The sequence below is a fragment of the Apium graveolens genome, chromosome 4 (genome assembly GCF_009905375.1).
Source record: "Apium graveolens cultivar Ventura chromosome 4, ASM990537v1, whole genome shotgun sequence".
NCBI classification, from domain to species: domain Eukaryota; kingdom Viridiplantae; phylum Streptophyta; class Magnoliopsida; order Apiales; family Apiaceae; genus Apium; species Apium graveolens.
In genome coordinates, this window is record NC_133650.1 from 149,484,317 (window position 1) to 149,507,988 (window position 23,672).

Below are 23,672 nucleotides of genomic sequence, written 5' to 3' on the forward strand. Positions count from 1 at the left end.
AGATATAGTGAATGAGCCATCCTGATAAATAACATCATCTTCTTCTTCTATAAGATGTAGTTCACTTTGTCAAAGATAGGGATCTTGTTACTGCTAAGTTTTTGTGCACTCATACTTCCAAGATCTAATTTGTTTACTTTCAGATTTTGTTGTGATACCACTTGTTAGGTATGAAGTACAACATAAGAGGGGTGAATGTGTTTTCTTTGTTTTCTTGATTATTTGAAAGTATTTTTGGCTTTTGGAACTTAACAGCTAGAATCAATCTTGCAGTGATAAAGACTGAATGTAAAGATACAAATAATTTTTCAAAAATTCACTTGATTTATATTAAATAAAATTTGTTTGTTCTACAAATTTGTGTTCTTGAAAATAAGAACTCAACTACTTCTCTTGAGAGAATACAAGATTTTCTAGATCTTTTTCGTTACACTAAACAAAGGACCCGTGATATGTTTTATAGATCAACATACACAATTTACATAACTTGCACTAAAATTGCACTAAAATAGATTGTTTCTATTTCTAGGGTAGCATATTTGTTTAGAATCTACTAGGTCTGTGACCCTCCTTTGTCCAGTTCATCTTGGCCTTTGATCTTGTATTCTTTCAACTATATTTGTAGTCCTTCCAATTCAGTGATAGAAATGTTTGTTGACTGATAATCTTAGATCTTCAAGTTGTCTGTATTCTGAATTTTGAGGTTGTTGTCGAGATCTATTTTATTGTGTAGAGATTTCACATATCGATAAGTAAAATGACTTATCGATATCTCTACTTCTCTATAAGTATTATGACTTGTCGAGGTCTCCAGTTCTCTACAAGTAGATTAACTTGCCGATATCTTCAGTTCCCTTCATTGACTTTTCACTTGTCGATATCTCTAGTTCTCTATAAGTAGACTTTGAATTATCGATATCTCTAGTTCTCTACAAGTAGATTTTGACTTCTCGATATACATCTCTATACTTCTTGATCTGTGACTTGTTGATATCTAACTTAACATTTTTTCAAAAACAACATTATTCAAATCCAAGCTTCTACACTTCTCCCTAAGACATGATTAAGATTGATATTCTTCCAGTTTTTATTTAGCTTGATGACTGTTCATACAAAAATCCTTCAGTCTAATATTTTTACCATTTTTACGGACTCAAGAATACAATTACATGATACAATAAGATTATCATATAATTGATTCTTAGGCTTGTTGTAATGACTTAGTCTTATTATGTACTTAATTCCAAAATAATAAAAACAATCTAGATTTTGTTGTATTCTCTCAAAAAAACAGCTAAGTTCTTTGATATTCAAGAACAGCGCAACCTATTTGATTTTGAATAAAAATCAAGTGAGTTTTAATAATTGCTCTTTGTCTATTACAGTTAGTTAATTATCACTACAACATATTTTAACTGTTAATTTCAAGTATATCTTAAACACTTAAACTTAATTTCACTTAATTTCTTAAAAACACTCAAAAAGTTTTGAAGAAAAAAATTAAAAAATACACGTTCACCCTCTGTGTATGTGCGTTCCATATCTAACATAAGTTTACTCGAAATCTTGTAAATTGGGCTTAATTGTGAAAGACCCATTTTTTAAAAAATATTTGTCCATGTATTTTACAATTATACAGTCATCATATTTTAGTACTTACAGTTTACTTTCACTATTTTACAAATAAAATATTTTTTAATACTTGTGTTATCTAGTTTTTGCTACTTTAACCTAAATTATGACATAAACTTCTTCTTAAATATAGTTATTGTAACAGGTTTAAACCTACATTACAAATCGATACACTTTTAATCAAATTATTTAAATTAATCTCTAGAGTTTACCTTTTCTAAAATAGGACCACTTGTAGGTTAGAAAGAGGACTGTACCATTTGAAAAAATATAAAACGATATCCCTAAAATTAAATCATAACTAAGTCATTATCTTTATTATATAATATGCATAAGAGCATCTTATCGGAATTTTTGTAGGTATGCTTCATATACTATCAATTTAATATGTACCGTTAGATCTTTGAACATATTTATCATAACCGTTGAATCCAAAATAAAGGAATATTCCATTACCGTAAGTATTCTAAATTGAATAGATTTTTTTACCCTTTTTATGATTTAAACAAAAAGAAGCAAATAACCTAAACTGAATAAATAATACTGTAAAATTCGTAATTATTGTTTTCTTCAAATTATGGATAATATTTTTTGGACAAAATTTTTAAATCATCAGTGAATTAAAAATTATTTCGTGAGTTTCGCGTGGGCTGTAAAATCGTTAAAATCTAATTGATAGAACTCAAGATAGAGCCAGAATAAAATTAAAAGATACTCGAAATTTTTTTTTGTTTGTTTGAACTTTAATTTGATTATTTAACTGTTCCAAATTAATAAATATTTGTTAAATAAATAAAAATATTCGTGTATTGCATGCCAAAACATAAAAAAATTTATAGTCAGTACCATATTTAGATTTATATAGTACCCGGGTTAATATAATATACGATATTATTTTTGTATATGTGTTATTTATGATAATTTTTGCAAAACTTAAATAGAGATAAATCATTTGTCGATGTAACCGCATTGAAATGACATTGAAATAAGACAAAATAATATACATTATTCATTTTAATTAGAAAAAAATAGTACTATTGGTCGAGATTAAAATAAATTTACAATCAAATTAAGTATAATCAGTTGAATTTAGTTGGTGTAATGGATTTCTGGTTAAAACAAAATAATAATTACTATTGATTCGACTAAAAAATGATATTATTGAATTGGTACATTGTCGATCAGAATAATATCATCGGATTAAAACAAAATTATATTTATTATTCATCCAGGATAAAAATTTATAAAATTAACCCAGGTAAAATAAAATTAAAATCAAATTTGATCAGTTAAAACAAATAATATTTATTAGTCATCTGAGCTAAGTAAAAGTATAAACTTTTTCGGCTTGAAACAAAATTAAAATCAAAATAAATATAATTATTTGAATTTATCAGTATAATGGGTCTCGAAATTAAAATATTTAAAATAAAACTAATTGTGATTCGTATATTATTGAACGGGGATAAAACTTATCGTTTAAATTTAAAAAAAATCATGAATAAGAATGATAATATATATTTTAATTAGTAATATTTTTTATTCAAATTTAAATATCTCTAAATAAAAAATAATATATATCTTTGTTATATACTATGCAGGAGAGAGAACTTATCCAAATTTTGGTAATTATGTACTATCAATTTAATATGGACTGTTTGATTTTTTTTGGCAAATATATGTTTATATATATAATTATTATCAAATTATATTATATTAATAAATTTAAGTAAACAAATTTCACATCTTAAAAATTACAATTCAATTTATATTTAAAAAATTATATAATATAAAAAAATTCCATACATCACACATGAGGAACTGTTCCTCTAGTATCAAATCTCATTCCTTAAGGATTTGACACATGGGTTTCAGATTCTGAAAATAGTAGACCAAATACTCCCTCCGTCACATTCATTTTTATACAGTTTCCTTTTCGAGATATCTCATTCAATTTTATACATTTCAAAATATACCAAAAATAGTAAAAAAAATTATAATATAAAATTAACTACACCCACTTACCTCCACTACTTTCTTGCACTACACTAATTTTATACATTAAATATTAATTGACTCCATCACTTTACCCACTTTTCTTACTTTTTCTCCCAACATTCCACGTTTTCTTAACCTCTATGCCCAAATCAAACATTAAGTTCTCAATGGGACGGAGGGAGTACCATTTATGGGTTTAAAAGAACGAAGCTCGTACTTCATACAAGTTGCAACAGACTATCCCACAAGCTGAAATAGACTAGCCCTTGATACAGATACACAAAAAGCCCACCGAGCCGGGTTTTGACCGGGCCTTAAAAAACCCGGACTTTAACCGGGCCAGCTTTTCGGGCTTTGATTTTGACCAGGCCGGACTTTTCGAAAATGTCAGAGCCCGTTTGGGCCCTCGAGGCGGGCCTAACGGGGCATTTTTCGGACCGGATCGGATCGGGCCGAGTTTTTTTCAAATTTAAATCGGATAGAATATTATTAGAGATTACGAAGAATACATATGTTAGCAACTAGATAATCGTAAAAATTTATTAGTTTACATGGAATATTTTATGAAAACATTACTTCATTGAAAACATTTAAGTTCGGCAAAAAATAAACATGTTTATAGAATAATACGTTTTATCATTGTTATGATAACAATGATATCCAAATATATATAGTTTACTTATTATATCTTCATTCATTATTTATGCAACAAATTATATAAATAATATTATTAAATGTGAATTTATAAATATATAAGAAAATATATTAGAAATAATCAGAATATAACCGGGTTTTTTCGGGCTTTTAATCGGGTCGGGCCAGGTTTTTAACCGGGCCGGGCCGGGCTGGGCTTTGCCTAAAAATATAGGGTCCGTCGAGGCCCGAAACCCGGGTCGGGACCGGACCGTGCTTTAACCGGGCCGGGCTTGACCGGGTTTTGATCAGATCCGGTCGGACCAGATTTTCGGACCCGGGTTTTTTGTGCATTTCTGGATACATACCATAATGCAATAAATTATCTCGGTACAAGTTGAAGCAAACTATCTCACAATCTGAAACAGACTATCCCTTGATATTCTAACTAGCAGCATACCCATATTGCGGTAAATTATTGTGCTATGTAAAAAGATGGAGCCGTATACATTCAAACCAAAAACCCTAGTGTAGATGTACATCGTTAAATTACCACACTCCAGTATGTTGAAACAATTGTTTGCCTAGTCCGGCACACTTTAAATGTAGAGGAAATAGACAAAAGTTTCAAACAGCTGTGCTTGATACACATAACAGAAAATATAACTAATTCACTTGGCAAAAAAAATTTGAAAATATAACTAATTCATCCAAAAGGTGATTCAGAAGTTCCAACATTTATTTTCATCATAACCAGGTAAATATGTTTACTAACATGTGGTCTATCGTGCAACTAATTATAAGAATTCCCAGTACCTATCTCATCTTGAGAAGCAATAGCTTCATCTTGGGAGGACTTATATCCTGACTTCTCTTCCCCAAACTTTGGAACAACTTCTGACACCTCGGATCCTGTTGAAATGCTTTCATTTTCCTCATCATTGAGCTACACTGTCCTGCTATCTTCAGGATCTTTCGTAGTTTTGGTGTGATCTTCTGATGGAGTTTGTAACGAGGATGTTGGAGGTGTAACAGGAACACCCATTCCTTTAGACAGACAAACATATTTAAAGACTAGTTGCTTGTAGTTATTTAGCAATTCCTCTACGTCACTTATTGTTAGATCACCAGACTTGGCATACAAGTTTGGGAAATCCATGAAGACCTGTGTTGCGTTTCCATCCTTCATAAGCATGTTTGCTCCGTGATTTTCCAGATCTGAGATTGACGGAACTTTATCCAAAGCATATGGATCTTTTGGATGGGATCTCTCATTCTTCGATTTAGTTTCTAATGTTTGAGGTGGGACCTGCGTCTGCGTGCCCAGATGCTTAGTATCCTGATGTTGTCCAACGCTCTGATCACTTTGACTAGGCATATTATCCGAGTCTGAAGAACCAAAGAGAAGTGCTTGAGCAAATTCCATGTTTTTTTCAAATTCAGTATCTTCCATTGAGAGGGATTTCGCATCGATGTTCATAATGAATGACTCAGCAGAAACCATTTTCGTGAAAAAATAGGCTGCTTCTGATACCAAACGGGATTGACTCCTGTAACGTTGGATATACAACAAATTCGAGTGTAGTTGAGGAGGATTTGCCTGCATCCTGACCATCAGTATCAACTTACCTTCTTGGTAAATGGAAAGGCTTTTATAGTACATATCAATAACACAGATATAAAGAAATCGACGCAAGAAGAATCAAGTGATTGCATATAGAGTTTAGAGGGTAAAGGTACAAAATAAGACTTGCTGATTGACTGCTGACAATAAAGAAGTCTGATATGGATGTGGATTAGCAAGTATTGCTTCCTTTACTCAGGGAAATTGTGTGCTGAGTCAAATTTTTCTACCGAGAATCAGGAGATCTCCTCAGTGATATCCTACACACTGCACCTAATATCTTGATCTCTGTTTATAATTTCATTTATCAAGCACCAATATAAGTAGACCTTTGAAGATAGATATATGTTGTTTCCAAATGAATAACAACCAAATTTATTCGTACAGACCTACTATATCATACAGAGTTAGATAGTTCACCTTCATTGTAATATAAATAAGAACAGGAAGAAATTCGTCAGCTCCGGGAGGATTTTCATTCGAAGCAATGGAAGCATTGAGCAGCAGGTTATTGATAACTTTGCAACAGTTAAGGATGCAGACAAGTTTGTCTCTTGGTGCCTTGTACATGTTAATTACAGAGATTTGACTAACAAAAACATATGTATTGTATGATTACACACTAATCTACATTTAAGCACATATACAAAAACTACAATGATTAGTTGCTGCTAATATGAGAATCTGAAATAGACAGGAATCAAATATAATTACTGTGAAAGAAACTGGCAGAGTCTCTTTCATTTTTATTAATAATTGAACACACTGATACACCAACTTTCCCTTTGACGGGACTTATACAGCTAGGAAAAGAACCCTTTTGTAAATGGTGAAGTTTGTATCTGAAACCAAGTAACTCATACTAACTACTCATTGAATGTGCACATATTTTGTTCCTTAAAGGAGGCCATTGCTTTTCATTGAGCTTGAAGCTGTTAGAATTCATTATCTTTTCATACACTTATTATGGATGGTTCATTTGTAATGTCACCAACTGTCACACAACATAAAGGGTTTTAAAGGGGGGCAACTATGTAGTCGACTCGACTCGCCAACCTAACAACCATGATGTGTTGATACGAACCCTTACTTAAAAGTCATTACTCATTAGAATTGATCAAATAACGAATTTAGGCACCGGAAGATCGGTAGTGTCTGCGAATAGAGTACTAAATACAAGCAACGAAATCCACATATTAAATAGAAGAGTTGTTGGTGTACCTAGAATTCGAAGAGACCGCATGCCACAGTGGTCAGGTACAAATACAATGTTAGGCACCATCTCTCCGATAATCTTAAGGTGTTGGGAGATGTGCCTTATATGTAAATCAATTTATTTGCGCATATTCTGACGTGTCTCCTCACTCCGAAGACCACTTTGGACTTAAGTGTGGACCACCATATGATCATAGGTGCCTATGAGTAGATTACCAATTTTGATATCCTTGAATAATTTGAGAGTGCTAGGTTTATGCATCATACAGGAGCTAAGCGACGGAGTATAAATTCTCCAAAGCAAAACAGAACAACACCTAGAAGTAATAACTTAGAAGTACATGCACCCCCAAAGCAATTGTATTGTCTTGATCGAAAGCAACTTTAAATAGGCAACGAAAGACAATGTCACGATGCAGGAAAAACATATCTAGAGTCCACCAATCAGAATCGGATAGAGTTAAATGACTTTCATACGTGTTCAACTACGAATAACCCATTTTGACTTTTTTGTATTTTTGCAGTACTTTTTTAAAAAATATTTTTAGAAGTGCATCTTGTTAGATATATTTGTGATGTCATGTCTAATGATTAATGATGATTTGTGTTTAGTTTTCAGATCTTAACTAACAGGACAAATCAGGACTTAACTGGAAATCAGTACTTATACTGAAGTCAGGACTTAAATATCAGAACTTAAGTTGTCAGAACTTAAGTTATCAGGAGATATTTATCGGGAGATAATATCATGACTTAAGGAGACGTTCAGATAAGGAAGGCGGCTGATTGAAAGGAAAGAAGATCAAGACAAACATAAGAAGAGATATGCATGGAGAACAATTCTATGAAGAAAAGAATACTTGGAAGAAAAGATAACTAGTTGATATATATTAGGAAGCAGAATTATATTCGATATCAATTAGAAGATTATCTTGTAATTGTGTAGTATATAAATACAGACATAGGGTTTACATTATATGTGTTATCAAATTCGAGAATATTATTCATTGTAACCCTAGCAGCTCTCGTGATATTTGTTCATCACTGAGAGAGAACAGTTCTTTGTAAAAGAGTTTATTGTGTTGAATAAAATCTATGTTTCATACTTGTGTTCTTAATTCGATTTGATTGTAGTAAACACTGTATTCAACTCCCTTCTACAGTGTGTGTGACCTAACAAGTGATATCAGAGCAATCTGTTAACATACATACAGTAAAGATCCAAAAACAATCATGTCTGAAGAATCACAAACTCCAACCAAGCCCACCAAAACTGAAAAAACTCCAAAGACTCAAATCCATAATCGATATGAGATTATTAGGGTTCCCATACTAAAACCTTCTGAGTATCCCATATGGAAGGTGAGGATGTCTATGTTTCTGGAAGCTACAGATCCAGAATACCTTGACAGAATTAATGAAGGACCACATAAACCAACCAAGTTCTCTGTTGTATTTGCAGATCAGCCAGCAAAGACTGTACCAAAGGAGAAAAGTGAATATACAGCTGAAGATATCTCATCTATTGCAAAGAATGCAAAGGTAAGGCATTTGCTGCATAGTGTCATTGATAATGTCATGTCAAACAGGGTAATTAACTGCAAGACTGCAAAGGAGATATGGGATGCCTTGGAGATAAGATGTGAGAGAACTGATTCAATTAAGAAGAACAGGAGGACTATACTCACTCAAGAGTATGAGCACTTTGACTCAAGACCTGATGAGTCATTAACTGGTTTATATGACAGATTTGTCAAACTCTTGAATGATCTGTCACTGGTGGATAAGGAATATGATCTTGAAGATACTAAACTTAAATTCCTTTTAGCTCTTCCTGAAAGTTGGGACTTGAAGGCAACTACTAAAAGAGACAACTATGCTCTTGATGAAACTACTCTTAATGAAATTTATGGTATGCTCAAAACTCATGAACTTGAGATGGATCAAAAAAGCAAGAGGCATGGGAGAAAGTCAAGGACAGTTGCTCTTAAGGCTGAGGAGAATCCCCTAAAGTGGCTGTCTCAAAGAAAGACAAAGGAAAGACTCTAATCACAAAGTCTGATACTGAGTCATTAAGTTCTGATAGTGATGAGGATTCAGAAACTAAAAGTCTATCTGAGATGGACCCTGATGAAGAGATGATAAAGCTGTATGCTCTTATGGTGAAAGGAATCACAAAGATTGCATACAGGAAATTCAGAAGGGGAAAGAAGTTTTCCAGGAAAGGTGCAAGTTCTGATAAGAAAGGTTTCAGAAAATCTGAAGGCAAATGAGGAAAGTCTGACAGAGGAGATTACTCAAATGTCAAATACTACAACTGTGGTGAGAAAGGCCACATATCTCCTGATTCCAAGAAAGGAAAAAGTGACAAAGGCAAGGCTCTTGTCACAAAGAAGAAAAGCTGGACAAACACTTCAGATTCTGAAAGTGAGGTGAACTATGCCTTGATGGCAAATGTTGATAGCAGTTCTGAAACTGCTGAATTGAAGGTATCTCAAACAACTTATACTTTTCATACTGATGATATTACTGAGTTGAGATTATATCTTAAAACCATGTTTATTAGTTACAGAGATCAAACTTTAACATGCGAAAGATTAACTTCTGAAAATCTTGCTTATAAAAAGAGGAATGATTATTTAGAAAAAGAGTTAGTTATGTTCCATCAAACTCAGAAAGATAGAGATGATTCTTTCTATGTTAGAGATGAAGTGCTTAAAATGAATGAATCTCTAAAAACTGAGTTAGAAAAGGAAAGAAAGATTATCAGGACTTGGACTAACTCTGGCAGAACAACTCAGAATTTGTTAAGTAGTGGAAATTGGAAAGAGGACTTAGGTTATGGAGATGATAAGAATAATAAAGGAACTGTAGAAATTGAGCCTATAGTTGTTAAACAAAAGCCAAAGGTAAATCCTGCTAAGTTTGTAGCTGTAAAGTCTGATATTGATAAATCAGAAGTTAAAGAGAAATTAACTTCTGACAAACCAAAACAGAATAAGTCAACTGAAGTTAATATAGGCTTAATGACAAAGAAGCAGCTTAAGCATAAGCTGAAAGAAGTTAAGAATGTAAACAAGGTAAAGCCACCTAGGAAAAATAGGAATGGAAAGGAAGTTGTGAATAAAAACAATGATTATAAGCCTGTTCCTAATGCTCCTAGAAAGAAATGTTATAACTGTGAAAATTCTAACCATCTGGCCTCTTTTTGCAGGAAGAATAAAAACATAAACTCCTTACCTTCAAAATCAGGAGTTAAGAGTCAGTCTGTTAGATATAGGCCACAAAATCCTTATTTTCATTGTGGTAGTTTATGGCATTCCATTTATACTTGTAAGGAATATCATAGTTTGTACTATGATTATTATCAAATAAAACCTTCTTTAAAGAAAGTTAGCATTGTTCCTTCTAGTGTAAGTTCTGATCCAAAGTCTGATACTGTAAATTCTGATAAGAAAAATGTTAACATAAACTCTGATGTTAAATCCGCTGCAAATGTTAACAAACTTAATAAGGCCAAAGGATCCAAGCAAGTCTGGGTCCTTCAAACTAATCATTAGTGGTCTTTGTGATTGCATGGCAACAGGAAAAACATCCTAGTTCTGGACAGTGGATGTTCAGGACATATGACTGGAAATAAAGCTCTGCTATCAGACTTTGTGGAGAAAGCTGGCCCAGGTGTTCTTATGGAGATGGCAACATGGGAAAAACTCTAGGATATGACAATATCAATCTTGGGAATGTCATCATTGAAAAAGTAGTTCTAGTCTCAGGACTTAAACACAATCTGCTGAGTGTTAGTCAAATCTGTGACAGAGGTTATCATATGGATTTTTTTGAAGAACACTGTGAAGTTGTAAAAAAATCTACAGGCAAAGTTGTTCTAAAGGGATACAGGCATGGTAACATTTATGAAGCCAAACTTTCAACAAGTTCTTATGGTTCTGCAATCTGTCTGTTAAGCAGAGCATCAGTTGAACAAAACTGAGATTGGCATAAAAAACTCTCTCATTTAAATTTCAGCAATATAAATGAACTAGTCAAGAAAGATCATGTGAGAGGACTGCCAAAATCAGTATTTGCTCCTGATGGTCTTTGTGATTCATGTCAAAAGGCAAAACAAAGAAAATCCTCATTGAAGAGCAAGACTGAATCTTCAATTCTTGAGCCTTATCACCTACTATATGTTGATCTATTTGGTCCAGTAAATGTCATGTCTATTGTAAAAAAGAAATATGTTATGGTCATAGTGGATAAGTTCACCAGATACACATGGATGTATTTCTTGCACACAAAAAGTGAAACTACATCTATCTTGATTAATCATGTTAAACAACTGGATAAATTGGTTAAAGACTCTGTGAAAATAATAAGTGATAATGGCACTGAGTTCAAGAATTTGATTATGGAAGAGTTCTGCAAAGACCATGGAATCAAGCAGGAATTTTCTGCTCCTGGAACTCCATAGCAAAATGGAGTTGTTGAAAGAAAGAATAGAACTCTTATTGAAGTTGCACGAACTATGCTTGATGAAGCAAAGTTACCAACCTATTTTTGGGCTGAAGCTGTGCAGACTGCTTGTTTTACTCAGAATGCAACACTTATCAACAAGCATGGAAAGACACCATATCAGTATTTGTGTGAAGAATTACAGAAATAAACATTCACTTTTCGAGTAAAGGAGCCATATTCTGATGACTTTTAAATTCTGATAATAATCAAGTTCTGATGCTGACGTGGCAGTATTTATTTACTTGATTTATTTTTGGTCATTACTTGAACGGTCATATTTTTCAGAATATTGGTTTAAGTGAGATAAAGCAGTCATAATCATTTTGGTTTGGTGGTTATCGTGTATGTCTTGAAAACCTACACGTGCAATGTAATCATTACTTATTTACCGTGCCCATTAACTTTTGTCTTAACTGCTGCATGGCTGACAGGTGTAAAGGTCTGTTCCACTTCTCAATAACTGTTGTCACGTGGGTTGTCTAAGTAAAAGAGATAAAAGATTTTCAAATCTTTTATTCAAATATCTATTCTATTCACTCTCTCTTTTTCTTATTTTCTCACATTTTCTGACGGCTTTCTATACAGACTTTTCATCAAACACCTTTCAGGCAAACTAATTTCTTACTTATTTTTTATGGTGCCCAAGGATTTAATTGTTAATGGAGCCAAGTTTATACCAAATAACTATGCTGCAATCCTGAACAAGGCTGAAGCTCCATCAGATCTACACTTTGTGCAAGATTTATTAGCCAATAGTGAGATTGGGTATGCTTTGACCCAACCTCAAACTATTTCAAGCAAACAAGTTCTGACATTTTGGCGAACTGGGATTTTCGATAATGGTTGTGCTACTGGTACTCCAAGCATTGTTTTCACATCAGGAGATATCGAGCATGTTGTTACTCCAGGAGCAGTTCGTAAAGCTCTCCACTTACTTGAAGGTTGTACATTCTCAACATTGGAGGATCCTGTTTACAGCAGCTTATGGCCAGTCTGGGCTATGAGAAAAGTTTGGGAAAGCTGGGTCAACTGAAAAGATCAAATATCAAAAATGAATGGAGCTTTTTCTTTGATTGTATCACAAAGGCATTCGCCAATAAATGCTCCAACTTTGATGTTATTCCCATCATGAGTCAGCAAATCGGGTATGCCCTTATTCATCAAACTCATTTTGATTTTGCAAGTGTTGTGCTAGGTTTCATAGGGGATAGGATGACAGAGGATAGGAATGTACTATACTTTGCTAGATTCTGTCAGCTTATATATACTTTTTGTTGTGCTGATGAACCCCAACTATACAGTGATTTAATTCCACCCTTTAAGCTTGCAAAAAGGGTTTTTAATGATTTGTTAAATGCTGACAATAAGAAACAAGTGCTGAGACCCTTACAGATTCCTCAGTCAGTAAAACAGATCTTGGTAAATGCTGATCCACAAGCATATACATCTGTCTATCCTGATGTCCAACCCACCAACTCATCAAAACCAACCCAATCTTCATCCGCACCTACCATAACTACACAAACACCTCCAACTTCTCAACCTCAACCAACTCACCCCTCCATTAGGACATATTACAAACCAACACAGTCATCTCAACCTCAACCTTCAGCACATCCAGTGAAGCCTTCATCTTCAAAACCCAAGAGGACTAAGATAGTACCTCAGTCTCAACAGAAGAGAAGGAGAATTGTTCTGAGAGATGAGTCAGATAATGAGGAATAGGTTCCAATATCAGAACCTGTTGTTGTAGAAGCTGAGAAGATCTCTTCTCAGAAATATACTGAAACTGGGAGTTCTAGGCCCCTCAAAAGGCTTAGAAAGCTAAATTCTGATGATGAAGCTCCCAAAATCTCAACTTCAGCAAAGAGACTTAAAAAACAAAGAGCCAGGAGGGCTGTAAGTAAATCATCACACTCTGAAGAAGTTCTGGAAGAAGCAGCTAAGGAAGGGGGTCAGGAATCTCTGATCCCAACAGAACCTATAGTAATTGAATACTTCCCACAGCTGAATCAGACTTTACTCAAGCTCAAAAGTCTCTTATTCAAGAGCAAGAGGATATTCCTGAACAAGTGCCTACACCTCCTGTGTCTCCTCTAATTTATCCAGTACATGCTGAAGACCCAGGTACAAGTGCTGAAATAGACATACATAACTTGGTTGTGCCTGAGGTTCTGTACTTGGAAGCTCCACCAACTCAACTCACTCCACCAACAACACCAATTTTGGATGCTGATTTCAATGCAGACATTCCAACACCACCAGTTTTGTATTTAAATGATGAAGATCAGATTGAAAGTGGGCATCAAAATTTGGATGTTGATCAGAACTTAGTTGCATATCAGAATTTAAAGGATTATGTTAAAACCTCTATAGCCTCATATACTGTTATTCTATCAGAGGATGTTGAAACTGCAGGCTCTGTAAGTTCTGATGCTGACAATTCTGAAATTACTGGTGAAGCTGCTACAAATATAGATGCTGATGCAGCTGGTCCATCTGGACATGCACCTCAACAAACAGTTAATAAAGCTGATTTGATCAAGAAGTTTGTTAGAGAGGATGCACCAGTATTTTGGAGTGAAACTCCCAGACGAAAGGAGTGGACTAAGGAATGGAACACAGTTAGTTTTGTTCCTACTGAAAAGATTCTTGCTGAGCACCTGGCCAAAGCTGATGAAATGCTGATAAATGAGGTGAACAAAATTCAAGAATCACTGATCCAGCAAGAAATGAATGTAAAATTGGAAAAGAACAGATTTTTCAAGCCAGTCTTTGACCGAATTGGGTATATTGAAAAGACTCGGGAGAAGCAACAAGATCAGATTTCTGAAATTCTAAAGAATCAAGCTTCTCAGCAAACTCAACTCAATAAGATCCAATCCTCGGTGGAATTGCTTGTCTCTCTTCTTCTACCTGCTGATGCCAAAAAGGGAGAGAAATTGATTAAGTCCAAATACAAATCTAGTCAAGTACTGAAGGGTAAGGATGATGGAAATGATGAGCAGGGAAACTCTGGAACGGGTAGAGGTCATGGTCAAGGCAAAGGTTTTTCATCAAGCAAAGCTGGAACTACAAGTCAAAAAACAAGTTCTGATACTGGGAGAATAATAAGTTCTGATACTGGTAAAAGAATAAGTCTTAGTGATCAAACTCTGGAACATGATGAAGAGATTTCCAAAAGACTTTTCCTAAAGGACAATCCAGGCATGGATATTGAAAGTCTGAAGGAAGAAGAAGTCAGACTTAAAGCAGAAAATATCAAGTCAAAGTCTAAAGCTCAAGTCATGAAAAATAAGCCACCTAAGCCTAAGGGCATTGTGATAAAAGAAAAGTCAATTTCTGAGGCAACCAAGGTCAAATCACAAGTGGAGGTAGATTCTAGATCCAAGGGCAAAGCAAAAATTGATGAACCTGTAAAGGTATATATGCCAATCATGGATCTGGAGACAAAATCTGATGAAGATGCTAGTCTGATTTTGAAGAAAAAGGATATTCAAACAACCTCTGACATAGCTCATGTTGTTCAAGATCAGGACAGTAAATTCTGATATTACAGTGAAGCAAGCAACCTCTAACATAGCTCAAGTTGGCTTGATATCAGAAGATAAAGAAAAGGAAACCTCTGACATTGCTCATGTTAAACCTTCAAAGATGCTACTACCAGGATTCACTAAAACTCAACAGACTCAACCTTTGAAGACTACATCAAGTGGTTTTGAAGCAAGAGTTGTTTAAGGAAAGGAAGCAAGAGACAAATCAGGATTGGGTAGTTCTAAAGAGAAGAGAGTAAACAACACTACCAATGATCCAACTTTCTTAAGTGAACCAGGAGTAGGAGCAACTCCTGAGAGATTGAATCAACTTGAATCTGTACAAATGATTTACCACTCTGTTTTGAAAGAAGATATCATGTTATACTTTATGACAGATGGGAGGGTATTCCAGATCAGGGAGAATGCTATTCCATTGAAGTATTATGAAGAACTGGAACATGTTCTATTTCTACTTCAAGTGAAAAACAGATCAACAAATGGTGCTGCAAGTTATTTAAAATCAAATATTCAAAGACAGAAGAAGCTTTACTCTGTAAAGTCTGACAGCTCATACTGTCCTAAGTACAGATCTCACAGTGGAGATATTGTTGAAATGAAGCCTAATACTACTAAAATCATCACTACATTTTTTGGTATTAAGGGACTTGAATTCAATCTAGAGTCTGATAAAGCCTATATCATCAGACTGGATCAGGATATAAGAAAAGCTAAAATAAATGATCTCAGGGCTGCTATCTTTCAAACTGATGAAGATACAGTTGAACTGAAAAATGCTAAAAGGAGGATGGTCAATGAACTTGAATATGCTGAGAGATGTATGTTGAAGAACTATCTCAGAACAACTCTTGATATCAAAGAGATCAGAAATTGAAGTCAAGTCAAAGATCTATAACTGCTTAAATTTTGAAGGATATACAGACTGAAGCTGATATCAAACTTTAAGGATGGTAAAGCTACAAGGACTGTAAGTTGTAGTTATCTAGTCAAATTCTCATGCATTTGTACTTAATATTTTTGACATCATCAAATATCTGTTGAACTTGTATATTATGCTAATTTACAAGTTGGGGGAGATTGTTAGATATATTTGTGATGTCATGTCTAATGATGATTTGTGTTTAGTTTTCAGATCTTAACTAACAGGAAATTTCAGGACTTAACTGGAAATCAGTACTTATACTGAAGTTAGGACTTAAGATATCAGAACTTAAGTTGTCAGAACTTAAGTTATCATGAGATATTTATCAGGAGATAATATCAGGACTTAAGGAGACGTTCAGATAAGGAAGGCGGCTGATTGAAAGGAAAGAAGATCAAGATAAACATAAGAAGAGATATGCATGGAGAAGAATTCTATGAAGAATAGAATACTTGGAAGAAAAGATAACTAGTTGATATATATTAGGAAGCAGAATTATATTCGATATCAATTAGAAGATTATCTTGTAACTGTGTAGTATATAAACACAGACATAGGGTTTACACTATATGTGTTATCAAATTCGAGAATATTATTCATTATAACCCTAGCAGCTCTCGTGATATTTGTTCATCACTGAGAGAGAACAGTTCTTTGTAACAGAGTTTATTGTGTTGAATAAAATCTGTGTTTCATACTTGTGTTCTTAATTCGATTTGATTGTAGTAAACACTGTATTCAACCCTCTTCTACAGTGTGTGTGACCTAACATATCTGTGTCTGTTTTTGTATCAGCCACTGATTGATTGGTAATTATCTAATTCTCTGTTTAAGCCACAATGCCACTTAATGACGTGATAGGGCTCATCTTTGTAATATGCTCATGGACCATTGTAAACCAAAAAAAAGTGATATGTTCCAAAAACTACATACCAACAGTTAAAAAGAATTTTAAATAAACTTCGGAAACTCACCAACCATGCGGTTTCATTTTGGTAAATTGGCTGGATATCCAAATTCTCGGGGCGGATGAATTGCTGTATTAGAGCTACCTTGTGGTGGAGTTGGTTGTCCTCATTTACCTCTTCTGGAAGTGAAGCATAGACACGAGTAAATAACTTTGTCATTACATACTTCTCCGGTCCCTGAATATTTTAGTTATAAGCAAGTTAATGAAAACATTAGGAACTCAACATACAAAAAATAATAATACATTGTTTCATTAATAAGATATAAGCATAAGTAATGATAAAAGTGACTCCGCGGAAAACTGCAATTAAGAGAAGCAAGGGTTGCAGATACTTAACATTTAATGCGAACTAATAAAACATGGCATTTACAAAGCCTAGCCTAGCGAACACCCCTCTTTTCTTGGTAATTAGAGGTTAGGGGTTCAGCTTGAGTGGGTACATGTGTACGCGAGCGTTTAAAATTCTGTTAGACCTTTACCAAGATTAAAAAAAAGGAGTTGCCGTAAGACTACAATTAAATATCAGCAGCCAAAATGAATATTCAGTGAAACCTCGATATATGAATATTTGATAAACGAATAATCTAGTGAAATGAATATTTTCTCAATCCCAACATAATAGAGACGATGTATTTTGACCTCGATAAATGAATAATCTCGATTAATGAATAAAATATTTCGGTCCCAAGGGTATTCATTTATTGAGGTTTAGCTGTTGTGTAGAAACTCCAGAGGCACTAAGATGCCAGCGTAGAAGTAATGGGCCAATAGGAATAAAATTTCAGTGACATGGGCAAATTAAATAATCCCTGTCATTTGTTAATAAAGGAAATATCTTTATTTGTGCAACCGCTACTTATATAACAAAGAAGACTCGCTAGAATTATTTAATTATTTTTATTCGTGCAAACCGCTGATTGGAATATACAGCACAATTTTCTAAGTTTAGCCTGACTTCCTATATTTATCTTAGGATCCTTTCTGAGCACAAAGAGACAAAAAACATTTGTCACTGTGAGCAGCTAATATCTCTAACTTGAATACACAGGCATTGTTATGGTTGTTGGTTCCTATCACACTGGTTCCAAAAGACATACCAATATAGGTAATTCTTGAATTTAGTGGTAATGGAAGGGGGGATGGAAATATAGAGTACAAACTGCGATAAGTTACTTCTGTAATTGCAAAATATATATAAAAAAAAATGGGAAGAGCTGAACTGACTTTACCAGCACTATCCAACTCTTCCTCAAAACAAGCCGCCCAAAGGGAATGAGCCCTAAAAGCAGCTTCCATTTTGCTAAGAAAATCCTGTACAGCGGCACTGTCCCTCTCTGGATGGGGAGCATTGTTAAACAAGGAAACTATAAAACTTGAGAAGTTAGAAATTGTAAAGTTAGAGCTGTGATTGGCAGGAACGATTTAAAAACCATGTTCACATAATTAAAAAGAGGTTATTATATACCATAGAGAATCAAATTCAAATACAAATCAATCATATAATTGAATTGAATTGAATGGGGGTAAATATATATATTTAAAAAAAAGGACATGAAAGGATTTAGTACCTTTTGATAGATTTGACGAAATCGGAAGCAGAGGGATGGCGCATACGCTCAAGGAAGTCGTGCCAGGTGAGTGGTGTCGTCGACGACCTAATACCGCCGCCGTCGTCCATATCCTAACCACACCGGAGAATGAATGCAATTGCAAAGTCTATTCTTATGAGTTTCTTATTTTCCTTTTATGCCTTTTTCTTTTTCCCTGAAATTGTTCTCTTTATCTCAATAATGAACTAGGGGGGAAAACCGGGAAAATTTGTTTGAAATAATTCTAAAATTTTATTACTGAGTAAGATCGTGTTAAAAGATCTTAATATATTTTATAAGAATTTAACTTGAAAGAGAATCAAATATATATTCAATCAAAAAATTATTTATAGTCATTGAATCACCTATAAATCAACCGTCAAGATAATTATATTATATATATTTCTTTAGTTTAAAAAATAATTAAGTCATATACTATTAATTCCTAGACTTCAAAGGGTTGACTGTGTAGTTACTATTTAATTTGCGACGTCATTTCAGATCAAATGTGATGTTGTAATAGTAGATTTTGATCGTGGATGAGAGTTGCAGCTGCAATTCTTACAAGTTCTATTGAAAAGATGGTAGTTTTTGAAAAAGGAAGCTATTTTGTGGCTCAAGACCACACTCTTATTGAAGGACCATCAATGAGCTATATGAAAATGGAGGTTCGTTGTTATCATTTGATGAGGTAGAGTTGTTATAAAAGTAGGATCAACAATTGGAGGTGGTAGTCAGGGGTGTAATTAGAACCGAGTCGGCTCGAACTCGACTCGATAAATTAAGCTCGACTCAACTCGAACTCGTTATCGAACTCGAGTTCGAACACATTTTTTGGCTCGATAAAAAACTCGAGTCGAGCCGAGTTTTCTTGAGCTCGACTCGAGATCGACTCGATCAATTTGAACTCGAACTTGACTCGGCTCGAACTCGAGCTCGATACTTTTTATAAATATTTACGTGTTTGCTAATATATGTGTCATTCAATTGTCTAATAAAATTAGTTTTATAGACTAATTTACTAGTTTTTCATAATATGTCGGCATTATTAGGTTTTATTATATTTGGTAAAAAAATTGAATTGAATTATTTTGTTAAAATATATTTAATTATTTTTGTTATAATTCAATTTTAAAAATTATTATTTTTTATTTGCTCCTTTTTAAAAAAAATGAAAAAAAATACAAAATCTTTTTGTTATTTTTTTAAGAAATTTGTGTTAAAAAACAAAGAAGAAAGTCAAATGTCCAGGAAAAAATTATGGCATTTAAAATAGACTTGGTCGCTTGGTAAATTATGTACAAGACATAATACTTACATAATTATATTTATATGTAATGATTAATAACTCGAACGAGAGACTTTTACATACTTTAATTTAAAAATGCAACCAATATTATTAATAATAATTAAAAGATATATTTATAATAAGTAAAATTATTAGACTAAATATTTTAAATGTTATTAGAATTATTATTATGTATTTAATATCTCAATATTGCTTCAGCTTATCTTTCAACCAGTCGATCCATGAATCACTTAATTAACATTCGAGAACTTTTGCATATTTTACAAAATTAAACAAAATCACTTGTTCCAACATGATCATATTATTCGAGAATTTTTGCATTTATTACACATATGAATTAAATTTATTTTGATTGAGGAGAGAAACAATCAATTTTAGAAGTATTTTCGAGAAAATATGACTTATGTGTATAAAATTATTAACCAGATCAAATGTATTAAAATTTGAATATATTATTTAAAATATAGTGATTATTTATTTATATTTACATTGTTCGTATAAGACTTTTAATATAATTATTCGTTAATGCATTTATCGAGGATATTCAATAAGCCCATTTCCCCAAGTCGGGACTACAAAAAGTTATTTGTTATATGAGGTTATTCATTTATCGAGTTGTACTTATGATTCTTGGTATGTGTCTCGTGTCACATTTTATTATTGTAACTATCCTCGTATTTTATTTAAGATATTTTCTAATGAAAATAAAATGTATTTGTAAAATATATATGAATAGATGAGATTGAAATGTTGTTTAACTGATAAAAAAGTTGAGTATTGAAAATATTAAGTGTGTTATTGTTATTCTCCTCGTATTTTATTGTCATTTTAAATAGAAAAAGAATATTTTTAGGTTGAACTTGAAAATAAAATAACGTTATCGGATAATTTTCATGAAATCAAAGTAAAAACTCGAAAACTCGAAAACTCGATAATAACCCCAATAATCTCGAAAATTCGATGATAATCTATATAAACTCGAAAACTCGATAAACTCGACGACCCATTGAAAATCTCGACAAGATCGAACTCGTTAATATGGGATAAGCTCAAAAACTCGTTTAAAAACTCGAAAACTCGAAAACTCGTTTAAAAACTCGAAAACTCGGATACTCGATTAAAAAACTCGATAAGAACGAACTCGTTAAAATGGAATAAGCTCGAAAACTCTTTTAAAAACTCGAAAACTTGAAGACTCGATTAAGAAACTCGAAAATCTTGAAAACTCGCGAGTAGCTCGAACTCGACTCGTTTATTATCGGGTCGAGCTCGGACATAATTTTCAGGCAGACTCGCAAAAACCTGAAAATCATTCACTTTGTAGTAATGGCAGACTAGGGATGGCAATTTGTACCGAACCGATGGATACCCGATCTGTACCGATCCGATCGGGTTTTACCGAACCCGAATATTTCGGGTTTGGATTCGGGTTCGGGTTTGATTTTTAAACCCGAACCATTTTCGGGTCGGGTTTGGTTTTACGGCATACCGTTTCGAACCCGAACCGAAAACCCGAACCCCGTTCCGTTCCGACCCGAACCCGAACCCGATCCGAAACTGGTGTTAATATATAAATAATATTTTATATTTTATAAGTAATAATATAAAATAAAATATAATATATTACTACTATTAGTACTAAAAAATTATACTTTTTACAAACTATTGCATTATAGTTGTTTAAATATGTTTTTAGCAGCATTTTCACTACAAGTATACTAAAGGTCAAGATTGTTGCATTATTTCACCAACGATTTTATTTATAGAGGTATATTATCCATTGTCTTCTCAAAATCTTTAATTCAATCCCAAAAATTTCAATATCGTCATATTTATGAGCAATTTGCTCAAACCAGATCCTAGTAATTTTTCACTAGAGTTTGTGCAAATTAAGGTGCAATTTGATAGTGATCTACAAACCCGAATCTGAACCGAACCCGAACCGAACCCGATGGGTTCGGGTTCGGGTTTAGTGGTTCGGGTTTTTCCGGGTTCGGGTTCGGGTTTGGCAAAAATAATCGGGTTCGGGTTTGGTTTTTGCTAAACCCGTTTCGACCGACCCGATTGCCATCCCTATGGCAGACTCGCAAAAAAGAATAGACATTCATGTTTGTCATCTTGAAATTAATAACATGTACAATGTACATATTTACCTTCATTAATTTTTTTGGAAAATTCTCTATTTTCCCAAACAACACCTCCACCTCCTCATTGCATTTTAGTCACAAGCTGATCACTTCTTCATTTTCGTCATGTGTTGGTTTTTCAGATTTTACGGTTATTGAGCAAAAAAGAACCTGAAAAGATAAAAAATATTAAAAAGAACATGATACATATATTAAATAAACTTTAAGCTAGAAAATTACAAGGTAATGTAATTAAGTTTAACTTGTACGTCTGGAAAATTACTTTCACCATGAGATCGCGGCTCTTAAATCCCTACAGTCTCTCATTATCTAATTTCAAATAGTTACTGGACTTCCATTAATTGTGTTCATGTGACGTTGAACCCGTAAAATGGTTAAAAGAGCTAAGTATATAACCTAACTGCATGTTCTAGGATAACTGATTCGCGCTCCAGTCAGCTCTGACTGTGAAGAGTCCTGCTCCAGCTGTGACTGTTAAGAGTCCAGTTCCAAAATCATATGCATCAATTCAATAAATAGTTGTTGTTTAGAGAATGTACCTTAGGAAATTTGGTAAGATTTCTATAAATATCCAAGACGGGGAGAGAAGTTTAATTTATCGAGAAAATAAATTAGTTGTGCAACCCAGGGAGATCGTGTCGGATATCAAACTATAAATCTTTACATAATCTGTTAACGATAATACTATATCTATGCATGTATGAGGGATTAACCCATTGTTCTATTAAATACTAAAGGAAACAAAACCTGATGCAAAGCCAAGTCTATCCAGCCACTCACTCTTGTCAAAGAAATAACAGTTTTTGTTAACTGTTAGCATAGAATAGTTAACCAATAGCAGAAGCTCGGTTAAACCACCAAGCAGCTTAATTTACTTATATAGCATCCAACTAAATTTATATTAGAGGCAGGTGATGTATAGGAAGCAATAACCATTACTTGAAACTGATTTATAAATTTAAAAGAAATTTGCTACCAAGAAAGAGGTATAATTATGAAGCAAAATGCAGCAGAATAAGTAAACGTCCTTATCAAAACTGCATTGGTGGGAATAACACATTGTCAAGAAAGGAAAACTATGGCAATAGATGAATAGCCTACGCAAAATATAAAAATTTAAAACTTAAAATTAGAATATTTTTATAATTATACACTTCAATAGTTTAGGATTTTAATAGTTTTGTGGTCACTGGACTTACTCCCTGTGAACGCGTTCCATATATGCCATCCAAACAGAACAAAGAAATTGCAGAGAAAGCGCTGGTGAGTACTCGGCTCCTGAACTGCAATTAAACAAATAATGTCAATATTACTTATATTCATGAAGCTGATGAAAGCAAGAAAAGGAACTTGCTCAAAAAGATTCCAAGCAAGGAGTTGATGATGATCAGTACACCAACAAGTTGAAAGTATACACTTTAAATGCTGACATACATTCACCATATCCACAAATTTAGTGATCCTACCACGCTTAACAATCGAAGAATTTACTTGTACACAAGTGAAGCAAAAGGTCTTATTGTTGACCAAACAAACATGCAAAGAGTTTGATAATTCAGTTATTCCC

The 23,672-nt window shown here is 33.5% G+C and overlaps 1 protein-coding gene across 4 annotated transcripts; it reads right to left on the reverse strand.

Moving 5' to 3' along the window:
* Positions 1-4,749: 4,749 nt before the first annotated feature.
* LOC141720356 (vacuolar protein sorting-associated protein 9A-like) lies at positions 4,750-18,851 on the reverse strand. Of its 4 annotated transcripts, none has more exons than XM_074522711.1 (5): positions 18,629-18,851; positions 18,285-18,432; positions 17,065-17,235; positions 6,308-6,448; positions 4,750-5,863 (listed from the first exon to the last, which is right to left on the reverse strand). In XM_074522711.1, exons 1-5 carry the CDS (start codon positions 18,736-18,738, stop codon positions 5,210-5,212), a joined length of 1,224 nt encoding a protein of 407 aa, XP_074378812.1. In that variant the 5' UTR covers positions 18,739-18,851; the 3' UTR covers positions 4,750-5,209. The 4 variants fall into 4 exon arrangements, with proteins under 4 accessions (XP_074378812.1, XP_074378814.1, XP_074378813.1 ...); XM_074522713.1 differs by having other exon boundaries at positions 18,290-18,424; positions 18,629-18,764; XM_074522712.1 differs by having other exon boundaries at positions 18,290-18,432; positions 18,629-18,761.
* Positions 18,852-23,672: the final 4,821 nt, after the last annotated feature.